This window comes from Odontomachus brunneus, unplaced genomic scaffold, assembly GCF_010583005.1.
Source record: "Odontomachus brunneus isolate Ranch 3 - 2012 unplaced genomic scaffold, Obru_v1 Obru_scaffold_117, whole genome shotgun sequence".
Taxonomy (NCBI): domain Eukaryota; kingdom Metazoa; phylum Arthropoda; class Insecta; order Hymenoptera; family Formicidae; genus Odontomachus; species Odontomachus brunneus.
In genome coordinates, this window is record NW_022639567.1 from 545936 (window position 1) to 563210 (window position 17275).

Below are 17275 nucleotides of genomic sequence, written 5' to 3' on the forward strand. Positions count from 1 at the left end.
TTCACCCGAATACTTATTATCTTTTCATTTTTCATACGTGCTACTTATATTTCAGGAACTAAAATGTGTTATTAAAAAACTTGTTACGTTTCTAATGAAATTTACTATGTTTCTTATGTTTACTATATTCACTATATTTCTTAGCTAGATAAACTTTACTGCCAATCTATTCCTGCATTACTATAAACATAGTAGAATGTAAAGGAATTTATATGAAAAAAAAAACTATAATATATTCTCTTCGTGATCGATGATTATAATATAATTATATGCACAAATATTAGATGTGCAAAAGTTTTCCTCTTTTGATCAGCAATTTTATTGCCTCCAAATCGAAGTCTATTTTTATTTTTCACGAAGGAATCCTAAACTTATAGACAAGAAATGACAGATGATGATGGAAAGCGAGGATAAATTATATTGTATTTTACGTATTATAAAAGCGATACAAAAACTTGCGAAAAAAAGAACCAATTTTTCAATAATAGTTTAAACTTAGATTTAAGTTTGAATTCTGTTCTAATCACATCAGACACACTGGTAGAGCATGGTTTAAAGATAAATATAGATTTAAGCCACTATTGAAAAAAAATCAATCCTAAAACTTTTGACCATCCCTAATACAATCTTTGCATTTATTTAAAGTAGATAGATCCAAAAAAGTTATTTATGTCGAAGAGATATTTTGAAAGAGAATATTCTTTCTCTCTGTGAAAGTATATGGTGCAGGGAAACTCGATTATTACGCTCCCGCGAGACAAGAAAACGGAGAAAATCCGCCCGAGGAAGTTCGGTATAATATAAGCTCCGCTATTTCGCCATTCACGAATAGATTTGTTCGGGGTTTCAGAATGAGTTGAGAAATCGTCGCGAACGTTGAATTTTCTCCCGTAAAACGCTCCCCGGAGAAAGAGGACGGATGGAGCCCCGTTATACGGAGGGTGGAATCCGTTTCTCGGGTTTTACGAACCTTCGACCGATAACTTGCTTCTTTACTTTCTCTCTCCTTTCTTCCTCTCCCCCTTTCTCTCTCTTTCTCTCTCTCTCTCTCTTGCTCTCTTCTACTTTTCTCGACTTCCTCCTCTCACGTTAAGACGTTTGACGGGACTTAGAATATAAACGAGCCGAAACCCCTCATCGGTACGTCAGCTCGAGTGTTGGGCAGGGGATGATAGATCGATTCTTTCGTCGACACCTCGTGGGTGTAAATGCATGTCAGGAGGATAAATTAGCGGGTTTGCCGGAGCGACGTTGGCGAAGCAGGCCCAATTATAAAGATCGTAAAATGGTGGACGATGTCTCAATTGCAATCGATACGCGATATCGCGCTTGTGCGGTCATTACCGTCGGGACTCGCGACTTGCTTCCTCTTGGTGTTCCAGCGCAGAGCTGGAACAATCGCGTTCGTCAGTGCGGAATCAGTGGTTTTGCCAGCGCGAGGTAGAAGTAACCGTGTTATTCTCTTGTGTTCCAGGTCAATTTCGGCGATGTTTACATACCGCTAGATCTGAAAGTGCCAAAATTGCAAGTGCTCCCCGAGTTCTCGAGATTAGCGCACGATCTCCGCAGCGGGAACATCAGTATTCTTGACAGCAAAACCATCTACATCCCGAATTTGCATTACGATGGCGGCGGCCCGGACGCTTACTTCTGGGTGGGCAACGGTTCGGAACCCAGCCACTTCGGTATCAAGGTGCCCAACGAGGTTGGCAGGTGAGTTGATATTCGATTCGTTCGACATACATTACGCTGCATTACGACATACATTATGCTTACGATAACATTCCACAAACATAGTTTTGGTTTCTTGACTGCTTGTATCTGTTGGAGCTCTTTTTATCTTCTCTGGTATGATTATAGTCTTTTTGTTGTTTTTTTTTTGTATGCTTTGCTGCGTTTTAAGCGTTAATTTTCTCATTTCCGACTTAGCTGACGGCGAATATTCCTTTGCGTTGACTGAAGAGGACCGCGTATTACGGTCGAAACGTTTCATTTTGTAATTGATTTTTGTTATTAAATTTCTAGCACATAATATCAACACTTTGGCTTTTGTGTCCTTCTTTGAGTTGATAGTTTTTAACTCTTTAAAGCTTCGACATCCATTACGTTCGAGTAAAATCTTTTTCTCCATAAAGTAGTCTTGAAAGACATCCCTGACGAAGATTTTGTAATTCGTGTAAAATTTATCTTTGAAAAGTACGATTTTCTGAATGTACGTTCATTAGCAGGCGTGTGCCCTAGCCACAGGATTTAGTAAGTTTTATAACCATGATCAAGTGAATATACGAAAAGACGTCAATCTTGTACTTTAAGGTGACATGGATGAAAAATTGAAAAAATGAGAAAATAAAATTCGCTTCTTTTCGTGAAAAACTTTATACTATTTCGAGCATCAACGATTGTGCTATACACATCATTATTATATTGATTTCTTCAGTGGGAAAATTATTGTTTCATGAGTTGGGGTGAAAAATGTAATTCTGTTTAGAATGAATCGATAGTATTAGATCGAAGGAATCATTACTTGCTAATATAAAAAATTTGGCGAGAAGCCAAAGGGAATGCACATAATTATGTACACTGGACCATAACAAAAATTTCCATTTGTTATTAATTATTATGCTTTTAATTCTCACATATCCTTTTGGCACTTTAATTTGGCACATTGTTTTTGTCCTCATTTATTTAAATTTTGTAAAACTGATAATAAAAATTCATGAGAAATTATAAATTATACCTAATATTATACCTTTGAGTCTGCAAAATAAAATTATACAAAGAAATGCTCACAAATATATAATTTAAAATATTTAATTTTATTGCAAATACACGCAAAACAATGATTTAGTGATATCAGCTAAACCGCGGTAGCTGATTCAAACTTAGTCAAAAGGCTAATCGTTTAGCTGTCACTGTTAAGAATTGGCTATGACAGCTAAGATGCATTCGCTATGAAATACAAATATATTAGGTGATATTAAAGATGCACATTATTTCAAGTAGCTAAGAAAATGGCAGTTATTCCTAAATTTCTTATCGTATGCATATATTAAAGAAGTTTGCCGTATAGTTACAATCATTTGTTACAGTCATTTATTTCTAGCAGCTAATATTTCTCGCTGTAGTGCCTAAGTTTAACAGCGAATAAATTTAGCTTCGGTAGTATCGACATTAGCTGTCCCTATTTCAGTGACACATCTTATCTGCCACAGCTATTTTTTAACTCTGGAAGCTAGTTCTTTTTTTGCGTGTATAAAGAGAAATGCGATAAAAGCATGATGTTATATAAAAATTTATAACTTTTCAAAATAAATTGAAGGGATTAATACTCTAGGATTCTCCCGTCAATATTTAAAATTAAAAAAAATATATTACATATTTCAATTCGTTAAAAAGTATAATTATTTGAATATAAGAAAATAAATTATTTTTTCAGTCAACAAGTGTGAATAAAATAATTAATAATTTTAAGTTTTTGTAGTATTAGTCCGTTTGATACGGATTTTATTAAAATTATTACAAAAATTATCTATATTTGAATCTTTTTTTTGTCGATAATTAAAGTTTGGTAATACAGAAAACTTAGTCACGCATAATACAGCAAAAAATCGAGAAGCTACTTACATCTAACTTTTCTTATATATTCTGTTCGATGTAAAGAATCGAAATATAACAATAAATCTTCATTTTATCTTATATTTTTATTTTACGCTTTGACACTTTAATATGGCACGTTGGGGTCATAAACGACTTTAAAGCAACGTTGCTCTTTTTTATATGACAGGTAACTTACAGATGACAGATAACTTAACTGTATTTAAATTTAATGTTTTTCACAATTATAACTTTTGTAAGGCGGGAAACAAAATTCCTTACTCCATTGACTTGCGAGAAATTTAAAATTAAAAATTATTTAGGATCAAAACTAATCCCAGTATGCCAGATTAGAGTTAATTATTATTTGCTATTCATTATTATGTCTTTACTATTAATTATCACGCTATTAACTATTATTTGCTACTCAATTTGCTATTTGCTTATTATGTTTTTGCTATTAATTATTATTATTTATTTATTTATGTATTTCTTATTTATTTATTTATTATATTTCTGGATATGTATATGAGAATTTTATTTAGTTTATTTGTTAATTGTGTGTTAATTGTATGTTAGGGATATATATTATAATTTATTTACTTATTTATTTCTATTTTAATCTTTTATGTTATTCATTTATTATACTTATTTTTACTTTCCATTATTGAAATTTTTATGTACTTTGTAATGTTACTTTACTTCTTTTTCACGTAACCGAAAAAAGTTTTCCCATTAATTATTAATATTATTTATGATATTTATTATTAATTACTATCCGTAATTCATTCTAACGTTTTAAGTTTTAAACGTTTTAAAGTCACCTTAACTTATAGATTATAGACTTTATTTTATAGATTTATTCTTTTACTTACATATATATATTTATTTTTATTTGTATTTATATTATTTTCACATGAAAAGATTCACATGTGATTCCGATAATCCGATCTTATCATTCAAATCTCTTTTTTTTACAACAAAATCGTTCGTGTATTAGTTCAGCATACTTATCATTTATTTGCTCGACACATAGGAATGATCATTAATCTCATTTGCCGGCAGTTTGGCGCCATTAAGAGGGTACCAAGGAGAGGATATCGAAATCGTTCTGCCGGGGAATTTGACAGTGTATGATATCAACTGGCTTGCAGTGTGGTGCGTTGAATACAGACACAATTTCGGCTACGTTTTAATTCCAAAGGACCTCGACGTACCTCCGGCTCTCGGCCAGACGAAAATTACGGTAAACCAAAATGAGTCCTCAATCCACCGCACCCGATATACGCCCTCCACTCTCCTCGCGCTCCCACCTCCTAAAACTTTCGTACCTTACGTAGCCTCATTAACGTCCACTATGAGATGATAATATACACGACTCCGCTCTTTGATACACACGATGAAAAGCTCTGCCTTAATGGCGACGTATTGAATGCACTGTGATGAGCGGGGACATTCGCGTCTTTTCACGATAAAAGGCTCGTAATCCTAGCCGTACTAATATTTAGGTTCAACGGGACAACGACCTGCGCCAAACAAAATCTCGCCTCTTCGGCTGTGCTTTTACTTATTTTTTCCAGCAACCACCTTTTGATTATCGCACGACCTTCTGGCCGCGAAGGAGAGGGAAAATTTCGCATTTGATGAAAATTCCTCTTCTCTTTAAGTCGTTCTGATGATACAACGAAACTATCACGCTTCGCACATACATGCACATCCACCGATAAAATCCGATTACCACGTTCTGATTAGAATCTAACTGACTAATCTCGGTCTAATCCTCTTTTATAATAACACTGTTCTCGATCCTCGCGTGGAACAGCCGCCATGGTGGTACAATCCGGTGAGTAACGCGATCGATGCACGATTGACGATCTCGCGATACGACCCATCCCGGGTAGGATTTTATCGGGGCATACCCCAAGTCCGTAAGGCCTAGATAGGCATGCCCTAAGATAGTAGAATTTCCTAAATAGACTCTAAATATGCACTGTTGGGGATATCCTTAATAAGTCCTGCTATCGTTAGGCCTACATATGGCCAAGCAAAAGAATTTCTAAAGGAAAATTCGTAAATAGGCCCAAAATAGGCACAGATGTGGATGTCCGTAGACATCAACACAACAAGATATGTATTTATATAATTCAGTCAGGGTCTCGTTTATTCAATTCTTGAAATAGTTTAAAGTCTTATAGAATTTTAGTTTACAGTCTTAGACTGAAGTAAAATTCACATAAGTTTGAAGTAAAACCAAAATACCTGATTTTGGTTCTCAAAAATACAGTCTTCCAAATAAGGCGGATCCACATAGGGTTCCACAGCAAGCTTTCCAAAAGATAACTTGGAAATTATATTGAAATATAACATTGAAATAATTTAGAAATATTTGTGAAACATTTTATCAAAATCTTTTTCACTAAAATATTTTATATTTTAGAAATCGCTTATAATAAGCGTTGATTTATATATTTATATATAAATTTAATTAATTTAACGAAATCTTATATAATAAGGTGGATTTCTCTTTCTTTTAATTGTACTCCTTTATAATTACTCAAAGTTTATAATCTTCCATGTCTTTATTTATTTAATAACAACCAACAATAAAAAATTTTACTATAAAAATTTAAAAATAACGAAATGGAAGTGCGGGATTTTGTAGATCTCATCTCATTAGCTAAGGGTTCAATTAACAATAAAAGTACGAACAATATAATTTTTATTAAAATTATACCATTTTATTAAGTTATATTATCAAAAAATTATATTATTGTGTTAATCACAACACATATGGACAAAATGTAAGACGCTTATATCGATTGAAAAAGTGGCGTAGTGTCTAAGAGATTCATAATCCAGAGATGCCTCAGGCAGGGTCCAGGTCGAGTCCCACCAGTGTCAGTGAGAAATTTTAAATGTGATGTAGCATTGGAATCAAGTAATCTAAAGTTTTCAAAATCAGCAAGCGTTGTAACCTTTATGAATAGTTTCTATTAGAAAAAAATAGTACGTGTTCATACATAAAAGAATATTTTTTTCTACTTAGGCATCCAGATAGAGCCTATATAGGCGTGTCAGAACAGGGCCTTGTCAGATTTACAAATCAGGCCCTGACTTACAAAAGCGTTACATCTCTGTACAGGGCCTATTCTGGCTTGCCTGAATGGCGCCTAGACAGAAATGGGGAAAAACTATCTAGGACCTTTACAAGCCCTCTTTTAAATTCCTACTCGGGATGATGATCCGACGAAGAGACAATTCGTGTTATATCGTTTCTTTCTCTCTTAGACGAGCAGCACACCCACGCCTAAGCAAGTGAGCAATTGCAAGGAGATGCTGCAGGGCCGTGTTCAGGTGCAATGGCAGCTGATTGGCGAGAACGTGCAGATTCGTGTTTCCGGACGTATCAGGGAAGACCAATACGTGGCGTTCGGATTGTCGGGTCGGGAGGGCAAGGCTGAGATGATCGGCGGCGATGTCGTCGTGATCGGCTATGACAATAAGACCGGCGAGTTTATCGCCGAGGATTACTACATGTCGGACATAGCTCAGTGCGACGGCAAGAAGGGCGTGTGCCCAGATAAGAGGATCGGCGGTAGAAACGATGCGGTGCTCGTGAATGGCGAACGGAAGAACGGCATAACAACTGGTACATGTCTTCTCCTTGGCTACGTTCCGATATTCACTGTTGGCACTGAGAATCCACAGTTCATGTCACGTATACTACAAATCTTCAGTACGGACAGTGAATGTCGAACTATTATTAGCGCGCATGTTACAAATGCCGCTATTGCAGTTGAGATTAAAGAAATAACGAACGACCTGATCCTCATGATTGTTATACGCGTTGTACGTGTTCGTTCTCGTCGAGGTTTTGCTTTCCATGTGACTTGAATAGCGTAAAGGGTCGTCTACAATGCGGTCGCAGTTACGTTTTTTTTTTTAATCGTAACGTTTTTATCACAGCTCTGTGAATCGATCATATCTCTATTTCTTCTTCGCGTAAAACTCGTGAAAAGTGAAAAGCTTTACTCAATTCATTAACTAAACTAAACTTTTTATTTTCTATGAATTTACGTGAAGAATGTACGATCGATGCATAGACTACGACTTTAAAACGTAATTCCGCCCGCACCCATACAGCACAAATTTTCAAAAGATATTCTAAAGATGTTCTAAGAACATTCATACATCCTAAGAACGTCCTAGAATATTCTCTGAAGATTTTGCTATCTGGGCATTGTAGAACAATCTTTTAGTTTTAAACGAGATATTTAATAGTTTCGTGCCGAACTAATTTGACGCGATTTATCATTCATACGCGTAGGTAAGTTAAACTTTATTTGTTAAACAACGTGTTTTCTTCATAATAATTACATTTTCATTTTTATTTTGTGATTCAAATAAACAGGTGTACGTAAATTTGGCAGCAACTTTATCAATCGATTTAAGTTATCAATAATTCATATGGCATTCATTTTTAACACATCACAGACAGCATAAAATCTCTTGAGGACGTCCTAACGACATCCTGAGAACGAAGAAATATCCTCAGAACTTCTTCAGGATATACTCTTGATGTCCCCTGGATATCTGTACTGTTAGGGATAAAACAACGAAAAAAAATGCGAAATGAACGATGTGAAAATTTGCTCACAAAATAACAAAATTACATTCCCTGAGTAATAGTAACAGATATAACTTAAAATTTGATGATTAGTTTGTGAATACATGCAGAATATATGTATATGAGACAAGCAACATCAAACTATCAAGCAAAGAATCTTCAAAACTTAATGAAGACAGTACTAACTCAAAATATCTTGTAATAACTCATTACTTGGTAAAGTAATGAACTAAAGTATATGGATGCGTAATGCACAATATAATATAAAAATCTGAGAGTAACTTTAAGTATAAATTTGTAGCTGCAACTATATAAAAAAAAAAATTACATCATTGTACAATGTAAATTTAATCATTAATGCAATACATAGTATATTTGCCTCGAAAATGTAACCGTGATGCTGATAGATTGTCCCGTTGCTACGGCGTAACTTGTTTTATATGTTTATAACCGTCAAATTACTACGTGAATTTTGACAGCTAAACTTTCGTGAGTTTAGTATTAAAGAAGACAAAGAAGAGAAAAAGAGAAAGAGCAAAAAAGAGGAAGACAAATCTGATCACAAAAGACAAAAGGAGGGGGTGAGGGTATATTTTTACATTTATAATTAGAAATATTTATTCTTTTTTCGATTCTATATGTACAAGACTGATGAACTTATTAAATAGTTACAGACAAAAAGTAATTTTTAACCTTACAGCGTTACATAAAAGTTCAGGTATAGACTCATTATCTAAAAAAACGTATTATTATCAACAATAATTTTGAAAAATGATACATTACAGCTGTTGTTACTTAAGAAGTGATGAGTTATTACAGGACATATTGAGTAATACTGTTTTCATTAAGTTTTGAAGATTCTTTGCTTGACAGTTTGATGGCGCTTATCTCATGTACATGTATTCTACATGTATTCACAAACTAATAATGCTAAAATTTTAATTATATTTTTTACTGTTACCTAAGAAATTTTGCTATTGTTACAGTTATATTTAAAAAGATTAGTGTCTTTACTAAATAATCAGAGACAAAAAATCACTTTTAACCTTAAAGCGTTACATAAAATTTCAGGTATAGACTTATTACCTATTAAAAAACTTATTATTATCAACAATAATTTTGAAAAATGATGCATTACAGTTGTTTTACTTAAGAAGTGATGAGTTACTACAGGATATATTGAGTTAGTACTGTTTTCATTAAGTTTTGAAGATTTTTTGTTTGACAGTTTGATGCTGCTTGTCTCATGTAGATATATTCTACATGTATTCACAGACTAATCATCCAATTTTCAGTTATATCTATTACTATTACTCAGAGAATCTAATTTTGCTATTGTTGCAGTTATATTTAAAAAGATTAGTATCTTTATTAAATAGTCACAGACAAAAAGTAACTTTTAACCTTAAAACGTTACATAAAATTTCAGGTATAGACTTATTATCTATTAAAAAACTTATTATTATCAACAATAATTTTGAAAAATGATGCATTGCAGCTGTTGTTACTTAAGAAGTGATGAATTACTACAGGATATATTGAGTTAGTACTGTTTTCATTAAGTTTTGAAGATTCTTTGCTTGACAGTTTGATGCCGCTTGTCTCATGTACATATATTCTACATGTATTCACAGACTAATCATCCAATTTTCAGTTATATCTATTACTATTACTCAGGGAATCTAATTTTGCTATTGTTGCAGTTATATTTAAAAAGATTAGTATCTTTATTAAATAGCCACAGACAAAAAGTAACTTTTAACCTTAAAACGTTACATAAAATTTCAGGTATAGACTTATTATCTATTAAAAAACTTATTATTATTAACAATAATTTTGAAAAATGATGCATTACAGCTGTTGTTACTTAAGAAGTGATGAGTTACTACAGGATATATTGAGTTAGTACTGTTTCATTAAGTTTTGAAGATTTTTTGCTTGACAGTTTGATGCAGTTTATCTCATGTACATGTATTCTACATGTATTCACAAACTAATGATGCTAAAATTTTAATTATATTTGTTACTGTTAAAAAATTTTGTTATTGTTACAGTTATATTTAAAAAGATTAGTGTCTTTACTAAATAATCAGAGACGAAAAGTAACTTTTAATCTTAAAGCATTACATAAAAGTTTAGATATGGATTCATTACTTATTGAAGAAATTATTATTAAAAATAAAATAATAAAAATTTTGATAAATGACTATTTATTGTTAATGTTATTTAAAAAGTAATGATTTATTGCAAGATATATAGAGTTATATAATGTTTTCACCAAGTTTTGAAGTTTTTTTGACAGTTTGGTGCCGCTTGTCTCATGTATATATATTCTGCATGTATTCATAAACTAATCATAAGAATTTCAATTATATTTATTACTAATACTCAGAAAATATAATTTTTTCAGTTAGATTTGAAAGTATTAATGTTCTTACTAAATAGTTATTGATGAAAAGTAACTTACAATCTTTACAGCATTATGTTATGCTTATTTTCCAACATTGATATGTTAAAAAAATCTGTATAAATGGTGGTAATATAACAGTATATAAACGTAAATTCTTTTTTACAGAGCAGAGATTCTGTAAAATATATTTTTGTTATTTCTAGAATGGACAAGGGTCCACTTTTGATAAAATACTTTGTGAGTATACAATGAAAGCTGAAAACTTGAATATGAAAACTTTGCTTGAAAACTGAATATATTGCAGCTTAGAATATTATTAAATGCGTTGCACAGTATTAAAGAATTACAATTAAATTCATAAAATTATAAAATGCATATCATACAATAAAATGTAGTCTGATAAAATGTGTTTAATTGTTTCAGTATTTAAAATAGATTAAGAGAGAATTCGTATATATGCAATTCTTATATATTGAATAATACTTTTGTTTGGATAATCCTGACATTTTAGAAAATATTTTAAATATTATTTCATGGAAATATCAGCTAAATAGCGCGCGTTTGTATTTGTTTTAGTTGAAAAATTGTAGAGTTTTCATCATGATTTGTCTCACGTTATAATAGTCATAATAATCATAATATTCATGGAAATCTATCAAAGGCTATATTCTGAGTGCGTACTCGAACGTTAAATATGCCATTTTACTTCTCAAGCTGAAATAACGTTATATAAAATGCTCGTATAAAAAAAAAACATAGAAAGACTTAGAATTAAAAGAATATATTTTTAACGTTTGCTATGTGTTTAGAATAGGATTCCTGGATGTTTCAAAGCCAACTCAGATAGATTTTTATAATTATCATAATGTAAGGTAATAGACGATGAAACCTTTACAATTTTTTAAATTACATTTATGAGGCAAATATACTATATTGAATTAATAATTAAATTTATATTATAAAATAATATATTTAATATATTATTTTTCTTATATTGATGTAGCAACAAATTTTTTTTTACTAAAAGTTATACTCAGACTTTTATATACATTTTACATGACATAATGTTTTGAGTAATTTTGTATTTTTTTTTGTATTTTTTATATTTTTTTCATATTTCTATTTCGTCATTTTATGTGATAAATATAAGTGCTATACGAACCGCTCATAAAAGTCGCAACCTTTACAAATCTATTAATAAAGTTGTTGCCAAATTTATATACTCTCATCTATCCGGGTAAATATCAAATGGTCCGAACGGAAAGTTCAGCGTGGGCAACCAGTAACCTACGTAGCATGGAGCGTGTTAAATCTGCGCTCGTGCGTGACATTTACACTTGTTTCAGTTAACGCCTGTTTCAGTTTCAGAAAGAACAAAAGCATACATTAAATGCGTGAGATGTGCTGGATGTGATTTTGGCTTGTCAATAGTAGAAAATTTAGGAGACGTGATTCCAACACAATTATTTAATATCATCCATGTGACAAAAAGACAATAGTTTATAGCGATTACATTATTAACCAGATAATGATCGAGTGGTTAGAGTGGAATATTTGCATTGAGCAGTTTCGATTCAGCAATTTCATAATTCGAGAATTCGACTTAAAAGTAGGATGATGGAACAACACTTTCTTCAAACTGATAACTGTATTTAAGTGCTAATTATTGTGGCCAATGTCGCGCTGACAAAGCACTTCAAGAAGCACTTGTATCAGTTTGTGAACTTATAATATGTTAAATAGATCGAAGTGCGAGACAGGAACAACCTATGACTTTCTTTCGCTTATAGTTACGTATACGCGTCCATTGAGGACTAACGAGCCGGTGAAGGACAGGATGATCCCGGAAGCGGAGACGAGTGTGATTGCAGCCATCGGACCTCTGAACTCAAGGGGCGAAGCTAATGCTCACGAGAGATTCGATAAGACCACCGAGGACATTCGTATCGATTTTACGTCGAGGAACGTCCATGAGTGCACAAATTCCTTGTACAATATTCCAGACGCGCCTGATCTTAAGCCTTGGACACCAGCCGTCATCAACGATAAGGATATCTTCAGCGTCAAGATCGGGCCGACTGGCGCGAAGAGAGGATACTCGCAAATAACAGGTATTGACCACGGCGTCTCGGTGAAATCGCACGTTTAATTCGTTTTCATTTAGCAAATATGACATTATATACCTTTTTTAAAGTTACTTTTTTGCAATGAAAAAGTGGTTTATGTTACGTCACGAAGAACGATATGGACATGCCATTAGCTGGTTTTGCACATGAACGTTGCTCTCGATTATACGTTATCTCCCTTGTATTACGATTCACGGAGCTGCGAAAATAAGTCAGGTGATCAAAAATCATTCGTTAAATTAAAAAATATCAATAAAAAATCAATAAAATTAATAAAAGACTTTTTTGTCCACAATTGTCAATCGTTTATTAAAAAATATTTGCTGAAGAACGAGGTTTTTCTATAAAAAAAAATACATTTTTCATAAAGTTCCACGAAATTTAAACTATTTTAAGCTTCATATTTGAGTTTAGTAGGTCTAAGAATATAAAGATAGCCTGATTTCACACATTCTCTTTACGGGCAAATTTTGATCTTTTTATAGCATTGTTCTTTTCCTCATATTCTAAATAGTAATACGCATTTATTATTACTTAGTAATGATATGTATCTATGAAATAAAGCATTTAAATTATTCTTCTATAATATCGTAAAAGAGCAAAATCAATACGATTAATCTATGTTTTGTAAGTATTCTATGCACACTCATAGAACATTTATAGTTCCCAGTAAACACAAAGTAATAAGTAAGTCCATATTACAATGTCAGCTCAATCATATGGTATATTATGTAACCGTTACTTTGTTATATAACAAAGTTACGTAATATACTATATGATTGAGCTGACATTGTAACATCGATGATACTTCCCGGGTAGGATTTTATCGGGGCATACCCCAAGTCCGTAAAGGGCCTAGATAGGCATGCCCTAAAATAGCAGAATTTCCTAAATAGACTCTAAATAGGCGCTGTTGGGGATATCCTTAATAAGTCCTGCTATCGTTAGGCCTACATATGGCCAAGCAAAAGAATTTCTAAAGAAAAATTCGTAAATAGGCCCAAAATAGGCACAGATGTGGACGTCCGTAAACATCAACACAACAAGACATGTATTTATATAATTCAGTCAGGATCTCGTTTATTCAATTCTTGAAATAGTTTAAAGTCTTACAGAATTTTAGTTTACAGTCTTAGACTGAAGTAAAATTCACATAAGTTTGAAGTAAAACCAAAATACCTGATTTTGGTTCTCAAAAATAGTCTTCCAAATAAGGCGGATTCACATAGGGTTCCACAGCAAGCTTTCCAAAAGATAACTTGGAAATTATATTGAAATATAACATTGAAATAATTTAGAAATATTTGTGAAACATTTTATCAAAATCTTTTTCACTAAAATATTTTATATTTTAGAAATCGCTTATAATAAGCGTTGATTTATATATTTATATATAAATTTAATTAATTTAACGGAATCTTATATGATAAGGTGGATTTCTCTTTCTTTTAATTGTACTTCTTTAAAATTACTCAAAGTTTATAGTCTTTCATGTCTTTATTTATTTAATAACAACCAACAATAAAAAAATTTTACTATAAAAATTTAAAAATAACGAAATGGAAGTGCGGGATTTTGTAGATCTCATCTCATTAGCTAAGGGTTCAATTAACAATAAAAGTACGAAAAATATAATTTTTATTAAAATTATACCATTTTATTAAGTTATATTATCAAAAAATTATATTATTGTGTTAATCGCAACACATATGGACAAAATGTAAGACGCTTATATCGATTGAAAAAGTGGCGTAGTGTCTAAGGCAAGAGATTTCATAATCCAGAGATGCCTCAGGCAGGGTCCAGGTCGAGTCCCACCAGTGTCAGTGAGAAATTTTAAATGTGATGTAGCATTGGAATCAAGTAATCTAAAGTTTTCAAATAAAATCAGCAAGCGTTGTAACCTTTACGAATAGTTTCTATTAGAAAAAAATAGTACGTATTCGTACATAAAAGAATATTTTTTTCTACTTAGGCATGTCCAGATAGAGCCTATATAGGCGTGCCAGAACAGGGCCTTGTCAGATTTACAAATCAGGCCCTGACTTACAAAAGCGTTACATCTCTGTACAGGGCCTATTCTGGCTTGTCTGAATGGCGCCTAGACAGAAATGGGGAAAAACTATCTAGGGCCTTTACAAGCCCTCTTTTAAATTCCTACCCGGGTTTGTGTTTACTGGGTTATGATATTCGAATATACTATAAACGTATTATGAATATATAACAGTGTTTACATGTATAGAATATGTAAATATTCGTAAGGAATATTTATAGAAAAATTCATAAAACTCATTCAATTCACTCATAAAATATTCCTGACGCTTCCTTTATCTATAAAATATCACGTAGCATCTTGAAGTTGTTTTTTAGTCGGCTAATAGATTTTTATTGCTGCGTAGGTACACCCTCTTGGGGCATCGCATGGTATATCAACGACTTGCTGATCCCGGAGATCACCGTGGAGAGGGGTCAGACTTATACTTTCATCGTGGAGGGTGGAAACGACTCTGCCAATCCCGCTAGGTAAGTCATATTCTCATTCACGATGACTCAAAACGCACATGTATATATACGAACGAGATTAGATCGGTATCGCGCCTCGACGTCCCTATCTCTCACGATATCGTGCACGGAGATTCGACGACGTTTGAAACGTATGTGATATATCGGTCCAGGTATCATCCGTTCTACATAACCAGCAGTCCGGAGGGTGGCTTCGGGCAGAAGAATGAAAAGGAACGAATGGAGCAGAAGGTATTCGCCGGCGTGAAGTACGACCCCAACGGATATCCCTATCCGACCGCGGCCGGCCGTTACTGCGAATGGGCGCGCACCTCGGTGGACAGCGCGGACAACTATGAGACGTTCGACAGCTTTTTCAGAACGCTGGAGCTCAAATGCGACAAGGGTGAGCCCGCCAAGCTCGTATGGACCGTCGAGGAGGACACACCGGACTTAATATATTATCAGGTACAAGTCCCATTTATACAAATCGATACGATTATTGCACAAATTGTACGAGTTATTCCAGTGGTGAATGACGTCTCCACGGACATTTACCTACCTAAAAAATTCGATAAGGATTGACAGAAATATACATACAAATTTCTCTCTCTCTCATCGAAGTACTGTATATTTTTATCTCAACTTATCATTTCTATCGGAAACTTCTACTTCTGATATTTTACAGTTTAAGTAAAAAAGTTGGCAATTTCTTTCGTGTGTGTGTTTTATATCGTAATTTACTTTGAACGATTGAATGTTATATTAAATGATTATATATTTATGTGAATACACACACTTCTTTATGCAATTTCATCATTTTTATCAAAAACATTGATTTAGTCGCATAGATTTTTTTATTTAATTTATCAGATCTTTTAAGGGGATGCTGGAGTCGATGACGAACTCGAACAATATCGATAATGCAGAGACGATCGTTACTAACATACCTAGACAGCACCCCAAAATCGGGTCATAAGACGTCTTTAAAACATCTTTAAGACAAGTTTATAAGATATTGTCTTAAAGATGTCTTAAAAACGTTCTAAAGACGTCTTATGACTCGATTTTTGCTGTCTGAATATTTGTGCTGTCTGGATAATCACGCTATCCTTTTTGTATTTCTTGTATATACAGAACTTATATGAATGTGTTTTGTTTTGATTTACCATATTCAACGGAAAGTTAACTATATATGTGTAGAAATCTTTCTGCAAACTTTCGATATTCTTAAGCTTCCAAATGTAGATGCGAAGGTAGAGCAATGTTCTTCAAAATTTTTTTGTTTGGAGCATCCACACTTTCGGTATGTATAAGCTGCGGAACTCTTGGATTAGGCAAATATTACGCTAACTGACAGCTTGAGATTTTACATTAAAAATTTTTTGTTTAAAAAAATTTTTTGCACGTACTTTCATTGTGTAAAAGCATTTGTAATTCTATGTAATACGACGTAAACTTTGCAAAAAAATATGTGTTCTGTCGGTAAAGTTTTCAAGCATCCCCTTAAGTAGCGTTACGACGTTTTTATTTATATTTCTTGTAATTTGGTTTTATTACTTTTTCTCAGTGTTACTCGCACAACTATTTGGGATGGAAGATTAATGTCGTCGACGCGGGATACCGGTCGCAGAGGAACGTCAACGGCGTCAGTCAACTTTTGCCTAAGTTCGTGATTCTCGTGACGTCCATGGTCGCAGTCTTTTTATTCTCGAGATGAATCGTCGGATTTTTTTCCTTTCAACGTGGAACAAACAACAGAGGAGAATGAAGATGACGACAGAGTACTTGGTCGATTTAAGATATGGTCACAAAAAAAGAAACTATGACAATACTAACGCGATTGTTAAATCGGCGAAACACGATACAAGGTTGTAAGAAAGTATTTAGCACGTAAGCTTTACTCGTAAGGTGAAAGATTAGCAAAATATTTTTAAGACCTATCAGATTCAATATTTCATATTATATAATATATATATATATATATATATATATATATATATATATATATATATA

The 17275-nt window shown here is 32.8% G+C and overlaps 1 protein-coding gene across 9 annotated transcripts in view; it reads left to right on the plus strand.

The window, feature by feature from the left end:
- LOC116849466 (protein Skeletor, isoforms B/C) overlaps nucleotides 1-17269 on the plus strand; it is a 163425-nt gene extending 146156 nt beyond the window's left edge. For 8 of the 9 annotated variants that reach the window (XM_032826624.1, XM_032826625.1, XM_032826629.1 and 5 more), the window contains 8 exons: nucleotides 1475-1713; nucleotides 4660-4840; nucleotides 5417-5437; nucleotides 6883-7243; nucleotides 12422-12742; nucleotides 15157-15280; nucleotides 15433-15727; nucleotides 16830-17269. In XM_032826624.1, coding sequence (XP_032682515.1) covers nucleotides 1475-1713; nucleotides 4660-4840; nucleotides 5417-5437; nucleotides 6883-7243; nucleotides 12422-12742; nucleotides 15157-15280; nucleotides 15433-15727; nucleotides 16830-16979 — 1692 coding nt within the window. In that variant the 3' untranslated portion in view covers nucleotides 16980-17269. The remainder of the gene's footprint in view (nucleotides 1-1474; nucleotides 1714-4659; nucleotides 4841-5416; nucleotides 5438-6882; nucleotides 7244-12421; nucleotides 12743-15156; nucleotides 15281-15432; nucleotides 15728-16829) is intronic. The other variant, XM_032826632.1, reaches the window with a different exon arrangement.
- Nucleotides 17270-17275: the final 6 nt, after the last annotated feature.